The sequence below is a fragment of the Ascaphus truei genome, chromosome 18, assembly GCF_040206685.1.
Source record: "Ascaphus truei isolate aAscTru1 chromosome 18, aAscTru1.hap1, whole genome shotgun sequence".
Lineage (NCBI taxonomy): Eukaryota > Metazoa > Chordata > Amphibia > Anura > Ascaphidae > Ascaphus > Ascaphus truei.
In genome coordinates this window covers 10,703,295-10,726,763 of record NC_134500.1, presented here as the reverse complement: position 1 = coordinate 10,726,763, position 23,469 = coordinate 10,703,295, and the positions used below count along the sequence as shown (strand labels likewise).

The following is a 23,469-nucleotide window of genomic DNA, read 5'->3' as shown; positions in this document are numbered from 1 at the left end:
ACCCTACTCAGAGACAGCTATTAGAAACATTTAATAGTGTTGATCCTCATCCTATCTGAATCAGTCAATCACTTCAGTTTAGGGAGAACCTAGTTTGAGGCTTCATAACACGTTTAGTCCATTTTGCTGCTGAGAGCTGCTTTGTGCATTGAATAGCTTGTAAGGGGCCCTAGAATGAATGATGTCGGGCAGACACAACATCGTTTTATTTCTCCACATGGCAGTATATACAGTATGTACGTCTATCTTTATTTATATAGCTCCATCCAGGTACACAGCGCTTTACAATACCCGTGACATAATATTATAACACAATGGGACTAAGCGCTTCCGACATAAAATAATAGGAAAAGGAATTCCTGCCCCGAAGAGCTTACAATCTAACGATATCTCGGAGCTCTGTTTGCATTGAACATCAGGATAAACTCGCAAGCAATGGCCCAGCGTTTTATGTAAACATTGAAATGGACGTGATAAAGTGACCGCATACATTTGACATGCAGTAGATTCCCAGGACGTCCCCCATCATCGTTACCCACATACCCACCCCGCCCCCGTTACCCACATACCCACCCCGCCCCGTTACCCACATACCCACCCGCCCCCGTTACCCACATACTCCACCCCGCCCCGTTACCCACATACCACCCGCCCCGTTACCACATCCCACCCGCCCGTACCCACATACCCCGCCCCGTTACCCACATACTCACCCAATAACATTCATGTCACAGAGGTGACCGGACCCTCGCACGTGATTAACATGTTTCTGACGTCCCCCTGCTTAATCCCGGATCTCCGAACTTCCCTTACAGTACTAGAGGATAGAGGAGATTAATACTCCCTCCCCCATCCGAGGGTCAGTACACAGTACTTCCTGACTGTTCCAATCAGCGGGGCACTCATCATCCTCATCCCCCTTCCCCCACATGGAGTGGGGTCTGCGTTCTGTAATCCACACACACAAGCCACGGAAACAGGAATAAATACAATCCACCAGTCTGCGCCTAAAATGCAGCTGTCTCTTTTGTTTATTTGCTCATTTAAAATAAAGGATTTAACAAAAAAATGTGTTTTTTTTTTTAACAGCGTGATCATGATATTTTCTGGCCAAAAGACAAGATTTTTTGTAGTTTGGCGCGGCCGAGCATTGGCCACGTCGCAGCGGCGGTTCAGCCAATGAGGGCGAAGAAGCTGCGTGATGTCATGCCTCCCCCCGTCGGATCTCCTGCTCTCCATTGCAAGCACAGCCGCAGACCACAAGTCGCGGCTGAAACGGGTGCGCGTGCCGCCAGATGCTCCGGCGTGCGTGCAGCCATGACCACTGGGGGCGTAGCCTTAGGCGCAATCATCCTAAACAAATATAGATAGGCGCTCCACTGGACTTATGCAAAATAAAGTTAATTCAGTTTAATGAGGGATCAACATTTCAGGCCCACTTTGGACCTTTCTCAAGATAAAGTGAGCCAGGGGAGTAGGGATGAGTCATTTCTATGGGCACTAGCTAATAAGGACACTATCCCTAACTATAAAACAAGGGTATACCTGCCCTATTATAGAATCATCTAGACACTAATTTATTTACACTATATACAATGAGGCCCCTCCACAGTGACTCTTCCTGGGATCCAACTTCTAGAACCTTCTCCCTCACTATATATACTCTTCTGTGACATCACTGCAGGCAGAACTGGGTAGGGCTTACCTTCTAAGGCTATAGTAATCTCAAAGGGAGGGAGGGTTACACTTGAAAGCTACTTGTTCATTTTGTGTTATAACTGTTCATTAGTTCGCAATGTAACAAGGACCGTTAGGTTGGAGTTGGGGATACAAGGGAATAAATGAGCTTATTCTCGGCACAGCTGGGATGAGGGTTTTGTGTGTGCTTCAGTGGAGAGACTTAAGATATTAACACGAATAGAAATAGACGGAAGGGAGCGACAGAGAGACAGAGAGAGAGAGAGACAGAGAGAGAGAGAGGCATAGAGAGAGAAAGACAGAGAGAGAGGCTTATGGTAATCATTCCATTAATAGCCGTAATTGCATTACAGACATTTAGAAGACACAAGGTCCAAATTCAGCCCGACTCCTCAGGTCAACTTGGTTTTTTTTTAACATTGACTCCCTATTTTGTGAAGGTGGCACCCATTGAACCCCAAACAACTGATATACTAGGCAGATGACGTGATATTAGAAGCGTATACATAGGGAAGAGGGATTATCACCATTGTTCTACTGGTACCAAATGTCATTGAAAGTAGGACAACCGAAGGAGACCATGACAGGACTGCAACAAGAAGACTCTCAGCCTGGAAATATCCCAGATTCTCCGGAGCATGGCGTTCTGCAGGACACAGCACCCGAGCACCTATACATGACCCACATTGGTAAAGTACCCATTCGGTGTGTGCTGGAGGAGCCAGATGCAGAAAACGAGGGGTACGAGGAGGAGAACGAGAGGCTACGACACAGGACCTCTAGTTTTGGGAAAAGCGTCAAATTCCTCCTGCCTGCCATTACCATTGAGGACACGGAACCCCAGGAGGAGGAGCTGCTGTTCTACCAGGGGGTCGAAGAGGTTTTGGGATTGAAAGCTTACACTTTTAGGGTCCTTTTTTCCTCAGGCCAGTGGACGGATATCACAGGTGGGTGAAATAAGTCAAAGAATGACGGGGTAACATGGTGTTTTGTCCTATTAAAATTAAATCATACTTCTGGCCACATTTCCGCTTTTTGTGACTTTTGGGTGTGTGCTGTGAAGCTGCTTCCCAGTACTGGAGAAGACTGTGGTCCCATTCATTTGAGTAGAACAGCGGTGGCCAACCCCAGTCCTCTTTGGCCACCAACAGGTTAGATTGTAAGGATATCCCTGCTTCAACACAGGTGGCTCAACCAGTGGCTCAGTCTTTGACTGAGCCACTGGTTGAGCCACCTGTGCTGAAGCAGGGATATCCTTAAAATCTAACCTGTTGGTGGCCCTTGAGGACTGGAGTTGGCCACCCCTGGAGTAGAACTGATCTCTTCTCCACCACCGGGAAACATCTTCACAACATATTGAAGGAAAGTCTTGGCGCTGCACCTATCAGTATCTAAAACCCTGGACATCTTCCAATGCAGAATAACGCAAACAAATATATAAATACAAAGTTATTCAGTCTCGTCCGCTCTAAAAACGAACAGATTCATATTTGGAGGTTTTTTGCTTTAATGTATGTATAAATGTATTTATATAGCGCCAACCATGTCTGTAGCGCTTTCCATTACAATACAGAGGTAAATAATGTACAATGACAAACAATGGGAATAAGTGCAAGAGGTAAATGACATCATAGGAAGAGCCTGCCCCACAAAGCTTACAATCTAAGTGTGAGGTTAATCTCCCGGCGCATAGTAATGAGGATTTATTTTTGGTGCAGAAAACCCAAGCATAGAACACAAATACAATCCCTTTTAGTAAGATGTATTATCTTTGTGTTGCAGGCCACTCTGGCAGGTGAGGAGTTAATCATAGAATGCCAGCCCCATAAAGTCGCACGTAACAGACAAGTCCAAATGCAGAGTCTGAATATGCAACACATTATAACGGTCCCAGACATACAACTTAATAGTGTCTACTTGGCGTAATGCTCCTGGAGTTTTTATTACACGTTGGTAGTGTAATTCCTGTACTCGGCCTCGGATATGAGTGGGTAATACAGATAATGCTGGGTGTCTAACTAATTGCCCCAGATTCCCAAACCAAATCTAATATAAAATATATGCTGTATACTAATATATTTACATTAGCTGGGTCGGTATTTCTGCTTAAAGTTGCAATCCATGCAATATCGGACGTGTTTTTATTTTTAAAATAAATCAGTTATGTAGTATTAGATAATACTTGCATTTTTTTTATAATTCAACGTAATGAGTTTTAATATACTGAGCATCCTGTGATGTCTATAGCAGGTTTATCCCACCTCCCCAGCAGTGCAAGTTCTTTGCAACACTTTCCTTTTTGGGATAATTTGTTGCCAATATTCCCAGCAGTATGAGGTGCAAACTGTAACAATCGAAAATGTTACCTTAGTAATATAAGAATACATTGTAGCTGCTGAGTTACACACTGACCTCAATGATTGAAACTGAAAGGCAGCCATTTAGTGAACCCTGGATCTTTGCTAATCAATCACGGCAGAACAAATCGATTGGCAGCTTAGGTAATTAGTTTACAATAAAGGTAATCAAAGGCAGCATATACTAACATGTTTTTTTAAAGTGTCACTTGAATTGCCTCTTTAACACTGAAATGCAGCTCTATGCATCAACGGGGTTTCAACCCGACTAAAAGGAAATGCAGTATTTGCATGTAGATTTCACTGATTGTAACAATGTTGGTGGAGACTGTAAAAATTGGGCAAATAATTCAGTATTTCTGTCCGTCAATCCCTGGTTAACACTCCCATTTCCTGTGAGGATCTTGGAAAGATTAAATTAGCTGTTTTCTAAAATAATCTGGTCAGGGTAACATGGATCAGAAGCGTCCAAGGACAGGTTTTCAGGATATCCCTGCTTCAGCACAGGTGGCTCCATCAGAGGCTCAGTCGAAGACCGAGCCTCTGATTGAGCTACCTGTGCTGAAGCAGGGACATTAAGCCCCCTGTGCTGAAGCAGGGACTGATTGAGCCACCTGTGCTGAAGCTGGGATAGCCTGAAAACCTGATCTGTTGGGGGTGGGGGTGGGGGGGGGGAGGTTGGCTGGAAGGGGCTTGAGGACTGGAGTTGAGCCCCCCCCCCCCGATCTGTGTCCCATTTAAACTCTTTTTTTCCCCCTTCACCCAAATGGACAATTTCTGCCCCACAGATGACAAGTTATTAAGAAAGAAAGTCCTGAAGCCAGGTCTGGGTTGGGCCAGCAGACCTCTCCCCGGCCAAGAAGTGACTCTGCATCTTATGGGAATGCTGGAGGATGGACGTCTGGTGGAGAAAGACCCAAATCTGTCCTTCGTCCTGGACGAAGGGGATGTCATACAGGTCAGGTGACTTCCAACCTACTGGGTCATCTCATTGGCCATACAATGTCATGTAATTGCCATGACCCATAGTTCTTTTGGATGTGATACACTGCACCACTCTATTGCAGGCACAGCAGTACAGATTAATGTTCATTGGTACATTTAGGCTCATATTTACTCAACAGTCTTCTGCCATGAAACACTTTCCAGGGCTGAAGGACAACTTCCAGGCCATTGATTCGAATGGGTTGTACAGTGTCTTCCAGAGTCAGAAGGCATCTCATGGCTTAGTACAGGGGTGCTCAACTCCAGTCCTGAAGCCCCCCTCCCAACAGGTCAGGTTTTCAGGATATCCCAGCTTCAGCACAGGTGGCTCAATCGATCGAGCCAACTGTGCTGAACCAGAGAGTGATTGAGCCACCTGCGCTGAAGCAAGGACTGAGCCACCTGTGCTGAAGCAGGGTCTGATTGTGCCACTTTGTCCTGAAGCAGGGACTAATTGAGCCACCTGTGCTGAAGCCGGGATATCCTATAAACCTGACCTGTTGGGGAGGCTTGAGGACCTCAGTTGAGGATTGTGAGAAGATAGAAGAGAACAACGAACGTGACTCTTCAGGGTGTGTAAATAGAATATATGTTCTGTATGTTTTCATCATGGAAACTATCAAAACACCAGCGTCTGCCTCATTGGATGAAGCCCATTTTTGTTCCTCCCCTCTTATCTCCGTACGCAGGCGCTGGAACTGGGCGTCCGGTCCATGCAGCTCGGAGAAGTGGCTTTCCTACTAACCAACGGTCTTTACGCCTTTGGTCTCCTGGGCAGGTAATTGTGTTATGGAAGCTCACTCTGCAAACAGGGATCAATCAATCAGGGATCAATCAATCACATCAGTAAAGAGTAACTTTCCATATCAATTTATAAGAGCAATCCAAGCAATATACTACGTGTTTTTTAAAAAAGAAAAATCAGTTCTGTAGTATTAGATAATACTTACTACCTTTTTTTATTTTAAAATTCAACTCTTAATGCCATTTGTAATGCATTTTAATATACTGAGCATCCTGTGATTGCTATAGCAGGCTTTAGCCCACCTCCCCAGCAGTGCAAGATGTTTGTAACACTTTCCTGTTTGTGATCATTTGTTGTTAATATTCACAGAAGTTTGAGATGTAAGCTCTAACAATAGATAATGTTACCTTAGTAATATAAGAATACATTGTAGCTGCTGAGTTACATTGACTCAAGGATTGAAACGGAAAGGCAGCCATTTAGTGAACCCTGGGAAGCAGGATCTTTGCTGATCGATCACAGGAGAAGGAATCGATCGGCAGCTTAGGTAATTAATTTACAATAAAGGTAATCAAAGGCATATATATATATATATATTAGCTGCTTGGATTGCCTCTTTAACTATCTATATAAAATCAGCAAACATCCCTATTTTGTCTCCCCCTCCGTAACCTGTGACTATATCCCACTCTTTCAGAGGGTTGACTATCAGTTCACCCAGACACCCAAAGTGAATCAGTACTTCATGTTGAATCAGCAGGCACTCGGAATCTGGTATTTATGGTGCACTGGGTGAGAAGGCCCGGCACTGCTCAGGGGAATTCTAAGAAACCAAAAAACTCTGAGATTTATAAACGGATAATAACATTTTTTAGTTTCTTAATGGGAATCCCCCCTGCTAAAACAACAACTCCCCCCATAATAGTTTCATTACCTCTGAGGTCCTGAAGTGTTCGATCGAGAGCCTCTAATGCTGCGTGTGTGGGACATTGTCCTCTCGTCCCAAACACTGAACCCGCTAATTGTATTGTTGTATTGTTGCTAATGTTGAAAATTGGATATTCAGAGTAACCAAGAATAAGTGCTAGCTTGAGGGTTGTATGATGGGGTCATGTCTTTGTGATGTCATCCGTTATATCATTACTGACGTCATCTGTGATGTCTTTAGCAATGTCATTTGTGAATTGTATCCAACCATAGGCAGAAACCTGCTCCTTGATCTCAGGAACCAGCATGTGGTTAGGATATCTTAAGAGGCGTCCAAACGCCCAGCGAACAGACTGACAACTGTCCCAAATATATAGTAGATATTAGTGGCCAACATTTCGGTTCCATGTGGGACCTTCATCAGGGCTTTAAAATTCCTGACGATGATGCATGCTGGGAAGATAACTCAACGTGATATGTGAGCAAAGGGAGTGATCCAAAAAAAAACCCACAGAATTAAAGATGGGAAGTGGATTTTATGTTGGTGATTAAACAGAGAATTATGCTGCCGAATAAAATTTATATGCAAATTCTGTTTATCCTTTTGGATGCAATATCTCTGTTACTACAGTATGATCTTCCAATAGAAAGTAACATGTTGATGCCCTTACTCTTCTCCTTGTCTAGGCAGGCTTTTAGCACCATTCAGTTGTATGAACCTGAACACTTCCCTGGCGAGGAGAAAGTGACTTTTCGCCATGTTTAATAGCAAGGGCCGATGGAAGCCAGAATGTAAAAAAAAAAATAAGAATGTGCAATATCAAGGGATTCTTATTAACATAAATACCACTGATTTGGCGTGAATTGGGTCCCAAAATAGTACTTTGTACTTCAGGCTAAAATGCAGCCTCTTTCTTTTTGATTCAAAGATGTTTCCCAATATGTGACATATCATTAGCAGATAATTTGCTGACAGCACTAACGCTGTTGAAATTACAATACTCAGCAACAGCTGCGGAATAAAAAAAAAACCTCAAAAGTTATCAGTTAATTATTAGTTAAGACGTGTTTGTTTTTGAATCTGGGTTCTTTTCTCACAAAACAACAGAAGCTTAAGTGGGTAACATTTCCTGACTTTAAATATATATTTGGAATAGATTGAAGAAAACATTTTTGGGGGGTGTTTGGGGGGCGGGGGGGCATTTGGATACATTGTAACAGATTGACTCGGCTCCCTACTTAAAGCTGCAGACCAAGCAATATCCTATGTGAGGTTTTTTTTTAAAACATAAATCAGTTCTGTACTATGAGAAAATACTTGTAGCATTTAAAAAAACAACAACTCTGAACGACATTTTTTATAATGTAACAAGCATTTTTTGTTTCTATAGCAACCATTTACAAAGTCACATCCCCTTCCTCTTCTGAAACAAGCTCTGGCACACCCCTTTTTGAGCCGTGCCCTCTCTCTAGCAGTGCACCAATTGTATCTAGTGACTGCCTGGTCACATGTTCTTCCCCACAGAACTTTGCATCTTTGGTTCTCTTCTGCTGCACTGACAGCCATTTAGTGACCCCCCCAAGCAGAATCTTTGCCGATCGATCACAGGGGAACGGATCAATCGGCAACTTAGCTAATTACTTTTCATTGTGTAGATTGTATTGATGCTCATATTAAATGGGGGGAAAAATAAAATGTTAAAAAAAATGGCAGCTTGGACTGTTGCTTTAAAGTGGTCTCGCCCCTACTGCAGGAGACTTTAGGCCCATTCATTTAAATGCAATTAAGCTCTTTTTCAGTACTTGGAAAACAGCTTCGCAGAATATTTAGATGGGGCCTAAACGAGAAATCCCTTCTCAGACAAAAGTGAACTCATTACAATGACCTGTTAAAGGGATCTCATCTGAGTAATTGATACTCTTTTAACCCAAATCTGACACTTAGGTGGTTTTTATTTATTTGTTAAAGTGAGACCTCTGGCTGCTCCCTTCTGTGTGATGTCACTGTGTGATGTCACTCTGTAATGTCACTGTGTGATCAGCGAGCGCTTATATAGCCAGAGTCCCCCCTCCCCTTATCTGTATTGGTTCTCTGATAAGGACAAGGTGGGATAAGGGGAAATAAAACACTTGATTGACAAACACTGCCCCATCCAGAGACCCTGAAATTCAGCTTGCCGCCCATGTGGTTTTGCGCCTTTATTGCTTAGTAAAACTCAAATATATACCATTTATAAGATTTTGACAAGCTCTCCTTACCTTTTTTTAGGGACCCAGACATCCCATCAGATGCCTCCTTAATGTATAAAGTGACTTTACTCAGAGTCAGAGATAAGCCCAGCCTGGGAGTCCTGACAACGGCAGACCGTGTGAGCCACGGGAACCAGAAACGGGAATGCGGAAACTTCCACTTTGAGCGTGAGGAATATAGAAGTGCCATGCACTCTTATAGCCAGGCTCTGAGCATTCTCGCCCCACCTAATGCAGGTAATACACAGCGATACTATACATTACATCTCATGACATCCACTGATACACCGCAATACATCGCACAACATACTATCATACATTACATATCCTTCCTTTACATCACACAGTGATATCATACATCATGTTACATCACACAATGATATCATACATCATGTTACATCACACAGTGATATCATACATCATGTTACATCACACAGTGATATCATACATCATGTTACATCACACAGTGATATCATACATCACGTTACATCACACAGTGATATCATACATCATGTTACATCACACAGTGATATCATACATCACGTTACATCACACAGTGATATCATACATCATGTTACATCACACAGTGATATCATACATCATGTCATCACGTTACATCACACAGTGATATCATACATCATGTTACATCACACAATGATATCATACATCATGTTACATCACACAGTGATATCATACATCATGTCATCACGTTACATCACACAGTGATATCATACATCATGTTACATCACACAGTGATATCATACATCATGTTACATCACACAGTGATATCATACATCACGTTACATCACACAATGATATCATACATCACGTTACATCACACAGTGATATCATACATCATGTTACATCACACAGTGATATCATACATCACACAGTGATATCATACATCATGTTACATCATGTCATCACGTTACATCACACAGTGATATCATACATCATGTTACATCACACAATGATATCATACATCATGTTACATCACACAGTGATATCATACATCATGTCATCACGTTACATCACACAGTGATATCATACATCATGTTACATCACACAGTGATATCATACATCATGTTACATCACACAGTGATATCATACATCATGTTACATCACACAATGATATCATACATCACGTTACATCACACAATGATATCATACATCACGTTACATCACACAGTGATATCATACATCATGTTACATCACACAGTGATATCATACATCATGTTACATCACACAATGATATCATACATCATGTTACATCACACAGTGATATCAGTCCCCGGAACTGAAATTAATGGGGTTCAGCTCCAGAGACCCCCTGCATCCATCCTATGGTAAAAAAACGAAACAAAAATGGGGGGAAAAATGGGCGCTTGGATTGCCTCTATAATAGGTTTGGCCCGGGCCGTTAAAAACAGGTGCGGTTGGAGGGTATGCGTACCGTGCAAGTAGGAGATGCACATTTTGTCACGATTATTTCCGTGCAGGTCGGCGCATTTTTTCCCGCGTGCTAGTATTGCGATACGGAAGTCCGTTTTGCGTTCCGGCCCCCCGGCTTCATACTGCGGGATGCTCTCCCGCGCTCTATTCCTGCGTCTCAGCGTTATCTGTGTCACGCAGACGCGCCGAGCTCAGAGGAGGAAGAGGAGCTGCGTGAGCACAGAATCAAGTGTCTCAACAACCTGGCCGCCACCCAGCTGAAGCTTAACCACTTCGATGACGTCATCAACTCTTGCAACGCGGTGTTAGAGATGGACCTGGACAATGCAAAGGCGCTTTACAGGAAAGGGAAGGTGAGGTCCCCCCTATCCCTTACGGGTGAGCTCATTCACATGTCTCGGAGAGGTCTGCAGCCCTGCCTTTCCCCATTATCTCTTAGCAAACGTGCTTCCACTGCAGCTAGGGATTCTGGGTAATGACATGCAGATGAGCAGAGTGCGTCACTCTTTACGTCTCATCCATGTTAACGTGGACCCAGGGCCGGCTGGTAATCCTGCGGGGCCCGGTGCAGGGTCTCTTACCTTCTCCTCCGCGATGTCTTCCTGCAGTGTCCCTCATCAACGGCGTCGCGTTGCCATGACAATGGGGGGGTCACGTGACGGCGTGATGTCATGCGGCCTCACGTTGTCATGGCAATGCGATGCCATAGAGCGTCCTGATATCATAACAACGTGCCGCCGCCGCATGCATGACGTCACGTGATGCCCCGACGTTACGTGACGCCTCGTTCTCATGGCAATGCGGCGCACGTGATGAGGGACACTGCAGGAAGACATCACTAAGGAGAAGGTAAGAGAGTTACAGAGGCCCCGCACTCGACCCCCCCCCCCCCCCTCCCTCGTCAATCGGTTTAATTGTTGTGGGGAAGAGTGCGGGGCCTCTGTAACCGCAAGGCACCGCCATCACGCCGGCTCTGCATGGACTCCTATTAGCTTACGCCTGCCGTATCGCACAGGTTTTCAGCACAGCCTAGGTTACAGAAGTGCAGAGCCAGTAACCCTGCTCACAGACAGCAGTTTCGACCTTTTGGGTCTCACCCGTGCGAGGTTGCTTGCTGGCTGTTATGGTGGGTAAAGAAAAAGTGACAAAAACCCTCCACCATACAGTAAATAAAAACACCACCTGTGGTGCATGCAATGCTTCCGCTGCCGCTCGGGATTATGGGAAATCACATGTAAATGAGCACTCAGTGTGTCCATGTTAACAGATGAGAAAGGAAGGTTACAGTTAGCGTCAGTACAGTCGCAGTGACCACTACAGAACAGCATGATATTTCACTCTGGGCAGTCTGACACAGGGGGGCACAAACGTTTTATGTCGCCCCCTACCACTTACCTGCTCTCCGGCATCCCCTCCTCTGCGGCGTCATGGCAACGTGAAGTCTTTGCGTCATACGACACCGCGTTGTCATGGCGACGCGCCGTCGCTATGAGGAGAGAAGGTAAGAGGCGGTTCCAGAGGCCCCCACGCGCTCCCCCTGGCAATCAATTTAAATGTGGGGAAGAGCGGGGGGGCCTCTGCAAGCGATCAGCTCCCCCCCCCAGGTCTAATAAATGCACCGTTACAGTGAAACTTGCAAATATCCATTTGTTTGCATTTCTTATTTCTTGTAACCTCTTCCTTGGCAATCATAGAATAGGCTTTTAATGATGTTTCAGTTGTAATCTACTATATATTTCTCAAAGTGTCCTATGTGTCGTTGTCTGTCTGTATGTATGTGTCTCCCTGTGTCCCTAGCGGCAATCAGATTGGCTCCCTTGGCCCGCCCCCGCACACCTCTCATTGGCCGGCCGGACACACACACACACACACACACACTGTCCGTCGTCCCCCCATCACGTGCGCCGCCCTGCTCCGGACGGAGGGGAAGCGCGGCGCGGCCCTCCTACCCCAGCCGCCAACGCTCCCTTACCTCCCCGGCGCTACCTCCCCCCTCAGGTAAGTCACAGCACTGCGCGTACCGCCTCAGCTTATGGCGCCAGTAACTCTCCTATTTCAGGCGCGCAGCCTCGCGCAGCCTCGCGCAGCCTCGCGCCTCAGGCCCACACAGGGCGCTTCCTGCCGCCGCCTGCACGCCTCACTCAGCCGGACGGCACATCGGGGGACCAAGCGGGCGTGGGGGGGGGGGGAGCGCGAGTCACGGGGAACGGGGGGGGGGGGGGGTGAACCGCGAGTCACAGGGAACGGGGGGGGCGAGCCGCGAGTCACAGGGAACGGGGGGGGGGGTGAGCCGTGAGTCACAGGGAACAGGGGGGGGGGGGCAAGCCGCGAGTCACAGGGAATGGGGGGGGGCGAGCCGCGAGTCACAGGGAATGGGGGGGGGCGAGCCGCGAGTCACAGGGAATGGGGGGGGGGGCGAGCCGCGAGTCACGGGGAAGGGGGGGGGCCAGCCGTGAGTAACAGGAAACGGGGGGGGCGAGTCACTCCCCCACTCCCCTTTCCCCCCCCCCACTCCCCTTCCCCCCCCACTCCCCTTTCCCCCCCCACTCCCCTTTCCCCCCCCCCACTCCCCTTTCCCCCCCACTCCCCTTTCCCCCCCACTCCCCTTACCCCCCCCACTCCCCTTTCCCCACTCCCCTTTCCCCCCCCCACTCCCCTTTCCCCACTCCCCTTTCCCCCCCCCACTCCCCTTTCCCCCCCACTCCCCTTTCCCCCCCACTCCCCTTTCCCCCCCCACTCCCCTTTCCCCCCCACTCCCCTTTTCCTCCCCCCCTCCGCTCCACTTTTCCCCCCGCCCTCCGCTCCCCTTTTCCCCCCGCCCTCCGCTCCCCTTTCCCCCATGCCCTCCGCTCCCCTTTTCCCCTCCTCCTCCTCCCCTTCCCCTCCCCCCTCCTCCTCCCCTTCCCCTCCCCCCTCCTCCCCCCCTCCTGCCCCCCCCCTCCTCCCCTTCCCCTCCCCCCTCCTCCCCTCCCCCCTCCTCCCCTCCCCCCTCCTCCCCCCCTCCATCCCCCCTCCTCCCCTTCCCTCCCCCCTCCTCCCCTTCCCCCCACTCCCCTCCCCCCCTTCCCTCCCCCCTCCTCCCCTTCCCCCCCCTCCCCTCCCCCTCCTCCCCTTCCCTCCCCCTCCTCCCCTTCCCTCCCCCCTCCTCCCCTTCCCTCCCCCCTCCTCCCCTTCCCTCCCCCCTCCTCTCCTTTCCCTCCCCCTTCCTCCCCTTTCACTCCCCCTCCTCCCCTCCCCCTCCTCCTCCCTTCCCTCCCCCCTCCTCCCCTTTCCCTCCCCCTCCTCCCCTTTCCCTCCCCCCTCCTCCCCTTTCACTCCCCCTCCTCCCCTCCTCCCCTTTCCCTCCCCCTTCCCTCCTCCCCTTTCCCTCCCCTTCCCTCCCCCCTCCTCCCCTTCCCTCCTCCCCTTGCCCTCCCCCCTCCTCCCCTTTCCCTCCCCCCTCCTCTCCTTTCCCTCCCCCTTCCCTCCCCCTCCTCCCCTTCCCTCCCCCCTCCTCCCCTTGCCCTCCCCCCTCCTCTCCTTCCCTCCCCCTTCCTCCCCTTTCCCTCCCCCTCCTCCCCTCCCCCCTCCTCCCCCTTCCCTCCCCCCTCCTCCCCTTTCCCTCCCCTTTCCCTCCCCCCTCCTCCCTTTTCACTCCCCCTCCTCCCCTTCCCTCCCCCTTCCCTCCCCCCTCCTCCCCTTCCCTCCCCCCTCCTCCCCTTCCCTCCCCCCTCCTCCCCCTCCCTCCCCTTCCCTCCCCCTCCTCCCCTTCCCTCCCCCTCCTCCCCTTTCCTTCCCCCCTCCTCTCCTTTCCCTCCCCCTTCCTCCCCTTTCACTCCCCCTCCTCCCCTCCCCCCTCCTCCCCCTTCCCTCCCCCCTCCTCCCCTTTCCCTCCCCCTCCTCCCCTTTCCCTCCCCCCTCCTCCCCTTTCACTCCCCCTCCTCCTCTCCTCCCCTTTCCCTCCCCCTTCCCTCCTCCCCTTTCCCTCCCCTTCCCTCCCCCCTCCTCCCCTTCCCCCCCCCTCCTCCCCTTCCCTCCCCCCTCCTCCCCTTTCCCTCCCCCCTCCTCTCCTTTCCCTCCCCCTTCCCTCCCCCTCCTCCCCTTCCCTCCCCCCTCCTCCCCTTTCCCTCCCCCTCCTCTCCTTTCCCTCCCCCTTCCTCCCCTTTCACTCCCCCTCCCTCCCCCCCTCCTCCCCTTCCCTCCCCCTCCTCCCCTTCCCTCCCCCCTCCTCCCCTTTCCCTCCCCCCTCCTCTCCTTTCCCTCCCCCTTCCCTCCCCCTCCTCCCCTTCCCTCCCACTCCTCCCCTTTCCCTCCCCCCTCCTCTCCTTTCCCTCCCCCTTCCTCCCCTTTCACTCCCCCTCCTCCCCTCCCCCCTCCTCCCCCTTCCCTCCCCCCTCCTCCCCTTTCCCTCCCCCTCCTCCCCTTTCCCTCCCCCCTCCTCCCCTTTCACTCCCCCTCCTCCCCTTTCCCTCCCCCTTCCCTCCCCCCTCCTCCCCTTTCCCTCCCCCCTCCTCCCCTTTCCCTCCCCCCTCCTCCCCTTTCCCTCCCCCCTCCCCCCCCCTTTCCCCCCCTCCTCCCCTTCCCCCCCTCCTCCCCTTCCCCCCCCTTTCGCGCCCACCCGCCTCTGCCTTTCACCCGCCCTTACTCCGCCCGCCTCTGGCCTTTCACCCACCGCCTCACAGCCGCTGCATGCACTCAACAGACACCCGCCACACTCGACACATACCTGCCGCCACACACACCTGCTGCCTCCCGCCCCTACGCACCGACATCACTGACCCACCGCCTCACACCGTAGCAGGACCCCCACTCACAGAGAGCACTCACAACCCACCCGCCACCCGCCACCTCACACCCTAGCAGGACCCCCACTCACAGACAGCACTCACAACCCACGCGCCACCTGCCGCCTCACACCCTAGCAGGACACACGCCTCACATTTTTACATCTGTTATGTGACCAAAATAGACATTGTACTTTGGTGTGTTTACAATAAACCATTTTTATACAACATCGTATTACATTTTCTTCCATCTTTCTTTTCAACATTATTATCCAACCTTTACAACAAATACTCACCTATTGTTCCACGATTTATAAATAATACTACCTATTACGCATTTACGTCCCGGGCAACACCGGGTCTCTCAGCTAGTAAGTAATAAAAATGACATTGTGTAGCCATGTAAACAACCATATAAATGTCATTTTGACCTGCGGGAGACGCAGGGACCAGGAATCATTTGTGCCTATTTAAAAGGGTGTCACTAAATGGCTGTCACAGCAGCACTGTTCCGGAAAATGATCCACAGAACGGGACGCAGTTATTGTCACGCGTTTTAACAAAAGAAATGAAGGAAGTAAAGAATCGAACTAAAAAAAGCTGATTGCACATTTTCTGATAATAATATAGATGGGAAAAGGCATTCAAAGACATAAAGGTTACATTGTGAAATGGGGTCCCTTCCCCGGAGAGCTTACAATCTAATCAGCATGTGAAACAGTGGGAGTCAATCTGATTGCATTGGCCAACTCCAGTCCTGAAGGGTCACCAACAGATCAGGTCTTAAAGATATCCCTGCTTCAGCACAGAGACTGTTCCACTGATGGAGCCACCTGTGCTGAAGTTGGTGGCCCTTGAGGACTTGAGTTACCCCCCTGGGTTAGAGTGTGTGTAAGAACGTGCTGCAGTGGACATTGGAATGCATTCCTAAGGTAGGAGGGCGCGTGTTAGAGGGTTCTAGGCATGAGAGAGATGTAGTGACATGGTGGGAGAGAAGTGGGGGGGGAGGGGGAGTTAGAGCAAGGAGAGGTACAGCGAGAGATTAAAGACGAGATATAAGGAGGGTCGGAAGAGTGGCGAGGCTTGAACGTGGTACATTTCCAGTATGAAATCCCCCTCATCTGTTTATCTATTGACCAGGTGTTATCCGAGAGAGGGGACTACGATGAGGCAATGACCACCCTAAAAAGAGCCCTTAAACTAGAGCCCACCACAAAGGTACGTACCGGGTCGTAAACTACAAGTGGACGTCAAATCTTTGGCGTAACAGACGGCCATGAAATTCTTAAAGTAGGCTGCCGCCTAATTATTACCAGATGTTATTGGCTGGTATCCACCACGTCTCTCGCAATTTGCGTTCTGCAGTGAGAGACACATGAGATTGGAAAGCAGCTGGTTGTACGCAGGGCCCGGCGTGACGGCGGTTCCATCGGTGTCACCGCACGGAGCCCCGCGGTTACAGGGGCCCCGCGCTCTTCCCCACAACAATGAAACTGATTGGCCGGGGGAGAGCGTGAGGGCCCCTGTCCCTGTCCCTTACCTTGTCCGGCGGGATCTCTTCCGGCAGCGTCTCGTTGTCATGGCGACCGCCACATCCCATGGGGCACCCAGTGTCGTCGTTAACAGAGTCAGCGTCTGTACTCGCTGTATACAGAAGGAGTTAATGCACCAAGAGGAATACACATGACGACGTCTAGTTTGTGCAAAAATATGTGTTCAAATGCGCATTGAAACAAATATCTTTCATGATATGACTAATAAGTCTGCAGCATAATCAGAATACATACCGTCAGTAACCAAAAGGAGTAAGTGCTGTATAACCAGCACTGGAAGAATACAAATTGCATTGAAAAGCTCCTTCTCAGCTAGATAAAGCCGATTCTTGATAAAGGGCTTCAGTTTTTGCCCGAAACGTCGTGTCTGCAAGGCAGGGGCGGCCAACTCCAGTCCTCAAGGGCCACCAACAGGTCAGGCTGTAAGGATATACCTGCTTCAGCACAGGTGGCTCAATCAGTGGCTCAGTCTTCGACTGAGCCACTGATTGAGCCATCTGTGCTGAAGCTGGGATATCCGTTAAACCTGACCTGTTGGGGGGGGGGGGGAGGTGTCTTGAGAACTGGAGTTGAGAACCCCTGATTTATTCTACAAAGATCTCACTGTGATTAATCATTGGGCAAATCTGTTGGAAAGGGGGGGGGGGGGTGTATAACGTAGACTGACCAATTGTGTGCGGCGGTCAGCACTAGGTGTGTCCTCTGCCGCGGGCTCTGTTTTATTTCTCAGTGGGCTGAGAAACCCTTTACTGTTCTCACCATTCCTTCAAGCCTACGGCACCAAGCCATTCAGATGGAAAAAATACGAAATCCAAGACAACCGTTCAATTGGTAACAGATGTTCCATTGACTTCAGCGCTCTGTCTTTGGAAGGGTTGTCTTTCCACGCCATTTAGGACCTCAACGATCAGCTGGAACTGCCATTACAATTACATTTAGTCTTTGCTTATAAACTGGTCCAGGCCCAGTTTTATATCTTGGGGAAGATTAGTTTCCCCTTTGTGGAAAATAGCACAATGGCCAGTTTTTCCAGAGATATAATGGCAGAGCGCAATTCTTTTTTTCCATACGTGCTGAAAAAGAACAAAAACTGATTTGGTCAGAGTGTGTTTATGTTGGACGTGTAGGGCCTTATTTACTAAGCGATGCTAATTTAAATGTTCTCCAGCATGGGAAGACGCCTCCACGGCATATAGAATAGGGATTAGGGAGCAATCGGTAATTGGTTCATTGGGCGGGAGGCGTGAAGCCGCGATGTGCGACATCGCCCCCTGTCTGTCGGTTACTGCCATTCAAATCAATGGCAGTTAGCGCAAGATCTGGTGTGATATCCCTCATATCGGCTTCATAACTCCCGTCCATTGACTCTCAGTCTATGACGTTTAGCTGTGCCCATTTTGCAGCGACCAAGTCGCCACCGGTGCTTAGCCACCACTCAGCTCGCCACAGGGACATCTCGCTGCCGGTCGTTTTGCCGCCAAGGTAAGCTCCTAACCTTACCCTAAAAATCCTAATCTTAACCCCTAATACTAACGCTACCCCCTACCCTAAATACCTTAACCCCTTATCCTAAACCCCCTACCCTAAACCCCTTACCCTAAACCTCTTACCCTAAACCCCCTACCCTAAACCCCTTACCTTAAGCCCCTTACCCAAAACCCCTTACCCCAAAACACCTTACCCTAAACCCCTTACCCCCTTACCCTAAGCCCCTTACCCTAAACCCCTTACCCTAAACCCCTTACCCTAAACCCCTTACCCTGAGCCCTTAACCTAAGCCCTTTACCCTGAAACCCCTATCCTTAACACCCTACCCTAATCGCTAAAGCCCCTCAAGTTAACTTACCTTATTGGTAAAAAGGCCGGCGGCTGAGTGTCCAGCAGCGGAGTGGCTGTGGCGAAGGGTCCCATGGCAGTCAAACGTCGGCGGCTGACTTGGTCGCGGTGAGATGGCCGTGGCCAAATGTCCGATTCCGATTGACTTTTGCTTCAGGCATGCATTCTATTGTTCCACCACCAGAGTGAGCTAATGGGCTCATATAGTGAACCTTTATCCACTGTGACAGTGGCTCCCAAACATTCTTGTCTTTTTTTGACACAGCGCGCTGTTAGATAATGTTTGTCCCACGAACCCCTAATTAATTAATTGTATTGCCTACGCATCAGACTCTCGCTAACAGAACGGTGTGCCCGATCCCAGGCAGTATAGTGTCCTGAGCTCGTGGGGAGAACACACGCTTAATAAGGCCCCAAGCTGCCCCTCAGTGTGTTCACGCAGCATGGGGGGTATTTCTGCCACTCACTGTGAGAGCTTCCAAAGACACGCCCCACAATGCCTTGCAGCAGCTGGGACCTTACTAAGCACGTAGGCCCTGCACTGGCTTGCAAACCCTGGGATCCGACATTACATATGTTTTTTTGCTGAACCCATTGGAGACCTGAATCGGATATTGGGTCGCGGCCATCTTGCTGCGACCCGCGTTTGGCCGCGGAGGGACCCTTCGCCGTAGCCAGTCACTCAGCCACTGCCCGTTTTGGAGGGTGGGGTGGGTGTAGCGCTTTAAGGATAGGGGTTTAAGGGTAGGTGATTAGGGTAAGGAGTTTAGGTTTTTAGGGTAGGGCGTAGTGTTAGTATTTGCATTGGGGTTCAGCAGAAGAATACCTGGGTCTCCCTGACATAAATTTGGGAATGTTTAATTTTTTACTCTTCCAGACCTCATCATTGTATTTTGCTACGTTAACATTTCCAGAAGGGTTATTAAATATTGTCCTGGAATGTTACAAATTATTTACAATGTTTGATGGTAAAAATGTAAGCACTATAACAACAATAGTATTTTTAAGTACATAGTGGTCCGAGATTTCTGCAAATTCACAATACAATATGCAGAGGCTTCATACATTAGAAATGCACTCATCTAGATTAAGATGCAGTAAGCCGCACTGTGTAACTCTGAGTTGAATAGGCCGTACGGGGCATTGCAATAGAATTAGGATCATTAGTATTGGGATCCATTAGGATCCATTAGAATTAGGATCATTTTGATCATTTCAGAGGAAGAGGCATTCCCATCACAACCCCACTTGATATTATTTCATCTGGCCCCATCCCTGTTAGCTTCCAAGCCACGGCATTCCATGTAACACACAGTGAGCTGCCACCATTGCCACCGCTGAGTTTACCATCGACTGCGAACCCAATGAGATGACTTGTCTCCTGTTTAGGCCATTCATGCAGAGCTTTCCAAACTGGTGAGGAGACAGAGGGGACAGCCAGAAGTCACCAGATCCCCGCTGAGACCTAGACCCAAAGCTCATCTAAAGCTTAGAGACGACTTAAATCCGCTTATCCGTCATCACCCGAAGGAGAGGGTAAGTTCAATGGACCTCTTTCATAACGCTCTTGCTCAGTGTAGGGGTTCCCAACTCCAGTCCTCAAGACCCCCCAACAGGTCAGGTGTTCAGGATATCCCTGCTTCAGCACAGGTGGCTCAATCAGTGACTCCTTCAGTGACTCCATCTTCAACGGAGCCACTGATTGAGCCACTTGTGCTAAAGTGGAGATATACTTAAATCCTGGCCTGTTGGTGGCCCTTGATAACTGCAGTTGACCCCTGCCCTGGCTGTTCACAAGCCCCTAGTTTAAAAATCACCTATTCTGAGCATGGGTGGATGACAGTATCGGGCTTAAACAAGCTGACCAAGCGGCCGTTTAAAAAATATATATATATTTTTTTTTCCCCCTTTAATATGTGCATCAATACAATCCACACAATGATAAGTAATTAGCTGTGATCGATTGGTGAAGACTCGGCTCGGGGGGTTCACTAAATGGTGTAGCAGAAGAGGACCAAAGATGCAAAGTTCTGTGGGGATCATGTGACCAGGCAGTCACTAGATACAATTGGTGCACTGCTAGAGAGAGGGCAGGGCTCAAAAAGGGGTGTGCCCGAGCCTGTTTCAGAAAAGGAAGGGGATGTGACTTTGTAAACGGTTGCTATGGGGGAAAAAAAGCTTGTTACATTATAATACATTAAAAATTTAATTCAGAGTTGTTTTTATAAAAACAAAATGCTACAAGTGATTTGTTTAAGCAAAAAACACACATGTAGGGTATTGCTTGGTCTGCAGCTCTAACTATATGGGTTGGGCTTCTCTACCCTTTTCTTGCTCTCAATAAGAAAATGCCGGCATGCACTTGGCCTCTGAGAAGGAGGTTTACCTGTGGTTTGTGCTTCAGGTCACACCGCGGATGTTGGTGATCGGTGCGTTTGTAACAGCCGTGCTCAGCATCGTCACAGCTCTTATCCTTGTCCAGGAAAGCTGACGAGTGACACATCACTGGGACAGACACAAGACTTCTTATCTCCTGCAAAAGAAGAAAAAAAGACGGACGAATAATGGACTGCTGTGATTATCTGTGGCCAGCATTGTAATGCAGAAAGGAGTTAGATCTGTATGTGCCGGCCTATGTCTCATAGGGACCAAGTAGGTGAGAAGGATCCTGGTTAGAGCAGCTTTTAATGCTGCGATTCCTGCGCTTTAGGAGAAGGGTTAGATAAATGATGGAAACAGTAGCTGACGTGCCGCCATACAGGGAGTACCGAGCACCTCCTACTTTTTTTTTTATTTACAGAAATACATTTTTTTTAAATATGGAGTTGTTATTAAAACTGCCAAACGCAGCACTGCGCAATTTTTTAAATATTTTTTTTATTACTAGATTTAAGCAGGGGGTGCTGAACCCAGTTAATTTCAGTTCCGGGGACTCCCTGCTTCCAGAGATACCTACTTCCGTAGGGGGTGCCAGTATCTGCAGTCGGGGGAACTTGTGCGCCCTAACGAAATGGCGGCTAAAATGTCCCACGTCATACTGGCCAATGGGAACCTGTGACATCATTCCTTGCGGCTTCCTATTGGCCCATGTGTCCTGGACATTTAAACCCCCGGAGCTGCTACTTAGGGGGTGCAGGTATCTCTGGAAGTAGGGGCTCTGCTTCAATCCGGTCATTTGAAATAAATTGCGCCATGCTATATTCTGCAGCTTTAATAACTGTGTCTATACAGCCTCAATATAGTGAGACACTACAGTCAGTGTCAAATTTCCCATTAGGCCTGGGCCTAAGACGGCAAATTTTGGGGGTCACATTTCTGCCCCCATATATTTTTGCCGCGCTCTCAGACCTAATGGGAGGGCGCCCTTGCCTGAGTCGGCCGCCCCCTTTCTGTCACCCTCCTGCTCGTTTTGGAATCCCAGCGTCAACGAACGTCCTCAACGTGTGATGTCACACGGCGTCTCGTTGCCACAGGGACATGAAGACGTGGGGTTTCCTTGGCAACGCGCCACCGCGCGACGAGACTTGATGCTGGGATTCCAAAGTCGCAGGAGGGCGGCAGCAAGGGGGAGCAGCCGACTCGGGCAAGTGCCGAAGGGAGGGGGCAGATTTTGAAATCCGCCGCTGGAGACAGTTTAGAATTTGGGGCCAAGGTGATGTGCCCCAATACTTCATTGACTTAAAGCAGCACTCCCACCTCCCCCCTCCTCCACCCCCATACCTCAGCAGCATATGTATTATTATTATCTCACCCCCTGAGCAGGTTCTCCTCTTTCAAAAGGAAAATGTTCTTTTTAGAGTTACAAATCAGGATTTTTTTCATCTCCAGCTCCTGAGCTTTTTTAGACAGCACCGGGCTCTGGAGAGAGCTCCATTTTAACCTCCCGGGCACTTAATATTTCATTTCCTTTGATCTCCTAAACGGAGTATCGGATTTTAAAAGTAGAACCCGCATAGAAAAGGGCAAAAAGAGAAAGTAAATACAAAATACAATACAAATACATATTTGCAATCAGCGCAGACTGCTGCTTTAATGAAGCTCTCTAGAAATCAGAGCGGTACTACTTTTTGAGAAGCACTTTAACCCATGCACAATGCGTTCTGGCAGAGACGGGGTTAATAACAAGATGGAAGGCAGCTATCACATGACTGAAAACGATGGCAAATTGTCCTCTTTATGTGGTATTTTAAACCCACGTTGAATATATGTAGTGAGAATAGACTTTTTTTTATGTCTCGATGTCATTACTTTTTTGCCATCCGTCTTAGGCATTGCATATACATAAAATGACTTGTATACGCCAAGAAATTCCAAACCCCTGGACATTTTCTTCATAACCCTCCTAAACACAAAGTATTTTATTTATGTATTTGTGTAATGGTGCGAGTTACTGCTTGGTTGCTGCAAAACGGCAAGGAAGTGCAAAATATCGAAAGTGACACTTGGGACAGAGAAAATAAATAAACACAATGTGTAGGAATTCCTGTTTAAATGTGTGTGCTAACAGCAATTTTTATGTTCTAATAAAGATGGCCATTCTATGACAATGTTATCCATTATAGCAACATGCTGAGTTACATCTATTATTACAGATCTATCATATATATATATATGTGGGTATATTTATTTATTTCAATATAATATAATTATATATAAAGATACTTTACCCAAGCCGAATTTCAGAGAAAGAAGAGCCAGCACGTTGCAGGTAAGTGGCATAAAAGGTGTATTAGCAAAAGATACAATGTTTCGCTCCTTATCATCTCTCCGAATCTCCTCCTAGAATCTGTGGAGCTTTGTTTTTAAACTGATATGGTCTATTTCTCTTGTGAATGCGTTTCTACCTATGACTAGTTATTGAACATATAAACTCTTTTACACAATGCAGCGTGCATTTTTAATTA

General features: G+C 48.4%; 2 protein-coding genes across 3 annotated transcripts in view; both read left to right on the top strand.

The window, feature by feature from the left end:
• RPL37A (ribosomal protein L37a) overlaps window positions 1-23,469 on the top strand; it is a 359,890-nt gene that overhangs the window by 183,773 nt on the left and 152,648 nt on the right. The gene's annotated exons all lie outside the window — the stretch shown is intronic.
• LOC142468866 (peptidyl-prolyl cis-trans isomerase FKBP8-like) lies at window positions 1,770-23,452 on the top strand. Of its 2 annotated transcripts, none has more exons than XM_075575495.1 (8): window positions 1,770-2,645; window positions 4,844-5,013; window positions 5,729-5,817; window positions 8,981-9,198; window positions 10,594-10,766; window positions 16,317-16,394; window positions 19,955-20,101; window positions 21,048-23,452. In XM_075575495.1, the coding sequence occupies exons 1-8, from the start codon at window positions 2,246-2,248 to the stop codon at window positions 21,054-21,056; spliced, it is 1,284 nt and encodes a 427-aa protein (XP_075431610.1). In that variant the 5' UTR covers window positions 1,770-2,245; the 3' UTR covers window positions 21,057-23,452. The 2 variants fall into 2 exon arrangements, with proteins under 2 accessions (XP_075431610.1, XP_075431609.1); XM_075575494.1 differs by having other exon boundaries at window positions 1,771-2,645; window positions 20,970-23,452.

Excerpts from the sequence above, each read along its gene's own strand:
- LOC142468866 (XM_075575494.1), top strand. The coding sequence starts at position 2,246 with ATGTCATTGAAAGTAGGACAACCGAAGGAGACCATGACAGGACTGCAA. Across the intron at positions 9,199-10,593 it reads TCTCGCCCCACCTAATGCAG|ACGCGCCGAGCTCAGAGGAG; the intron begins GTAATACACAGC and ends TGTGTCACGCAG. Across the intron at positions 16,395-19,954 it reads AACTAGAGCCCACCACAAAG|GCCATTCATGCAGAGCTTTC; the intron begins GTACGTACCGGG and ends TCTCCTGTTTAG.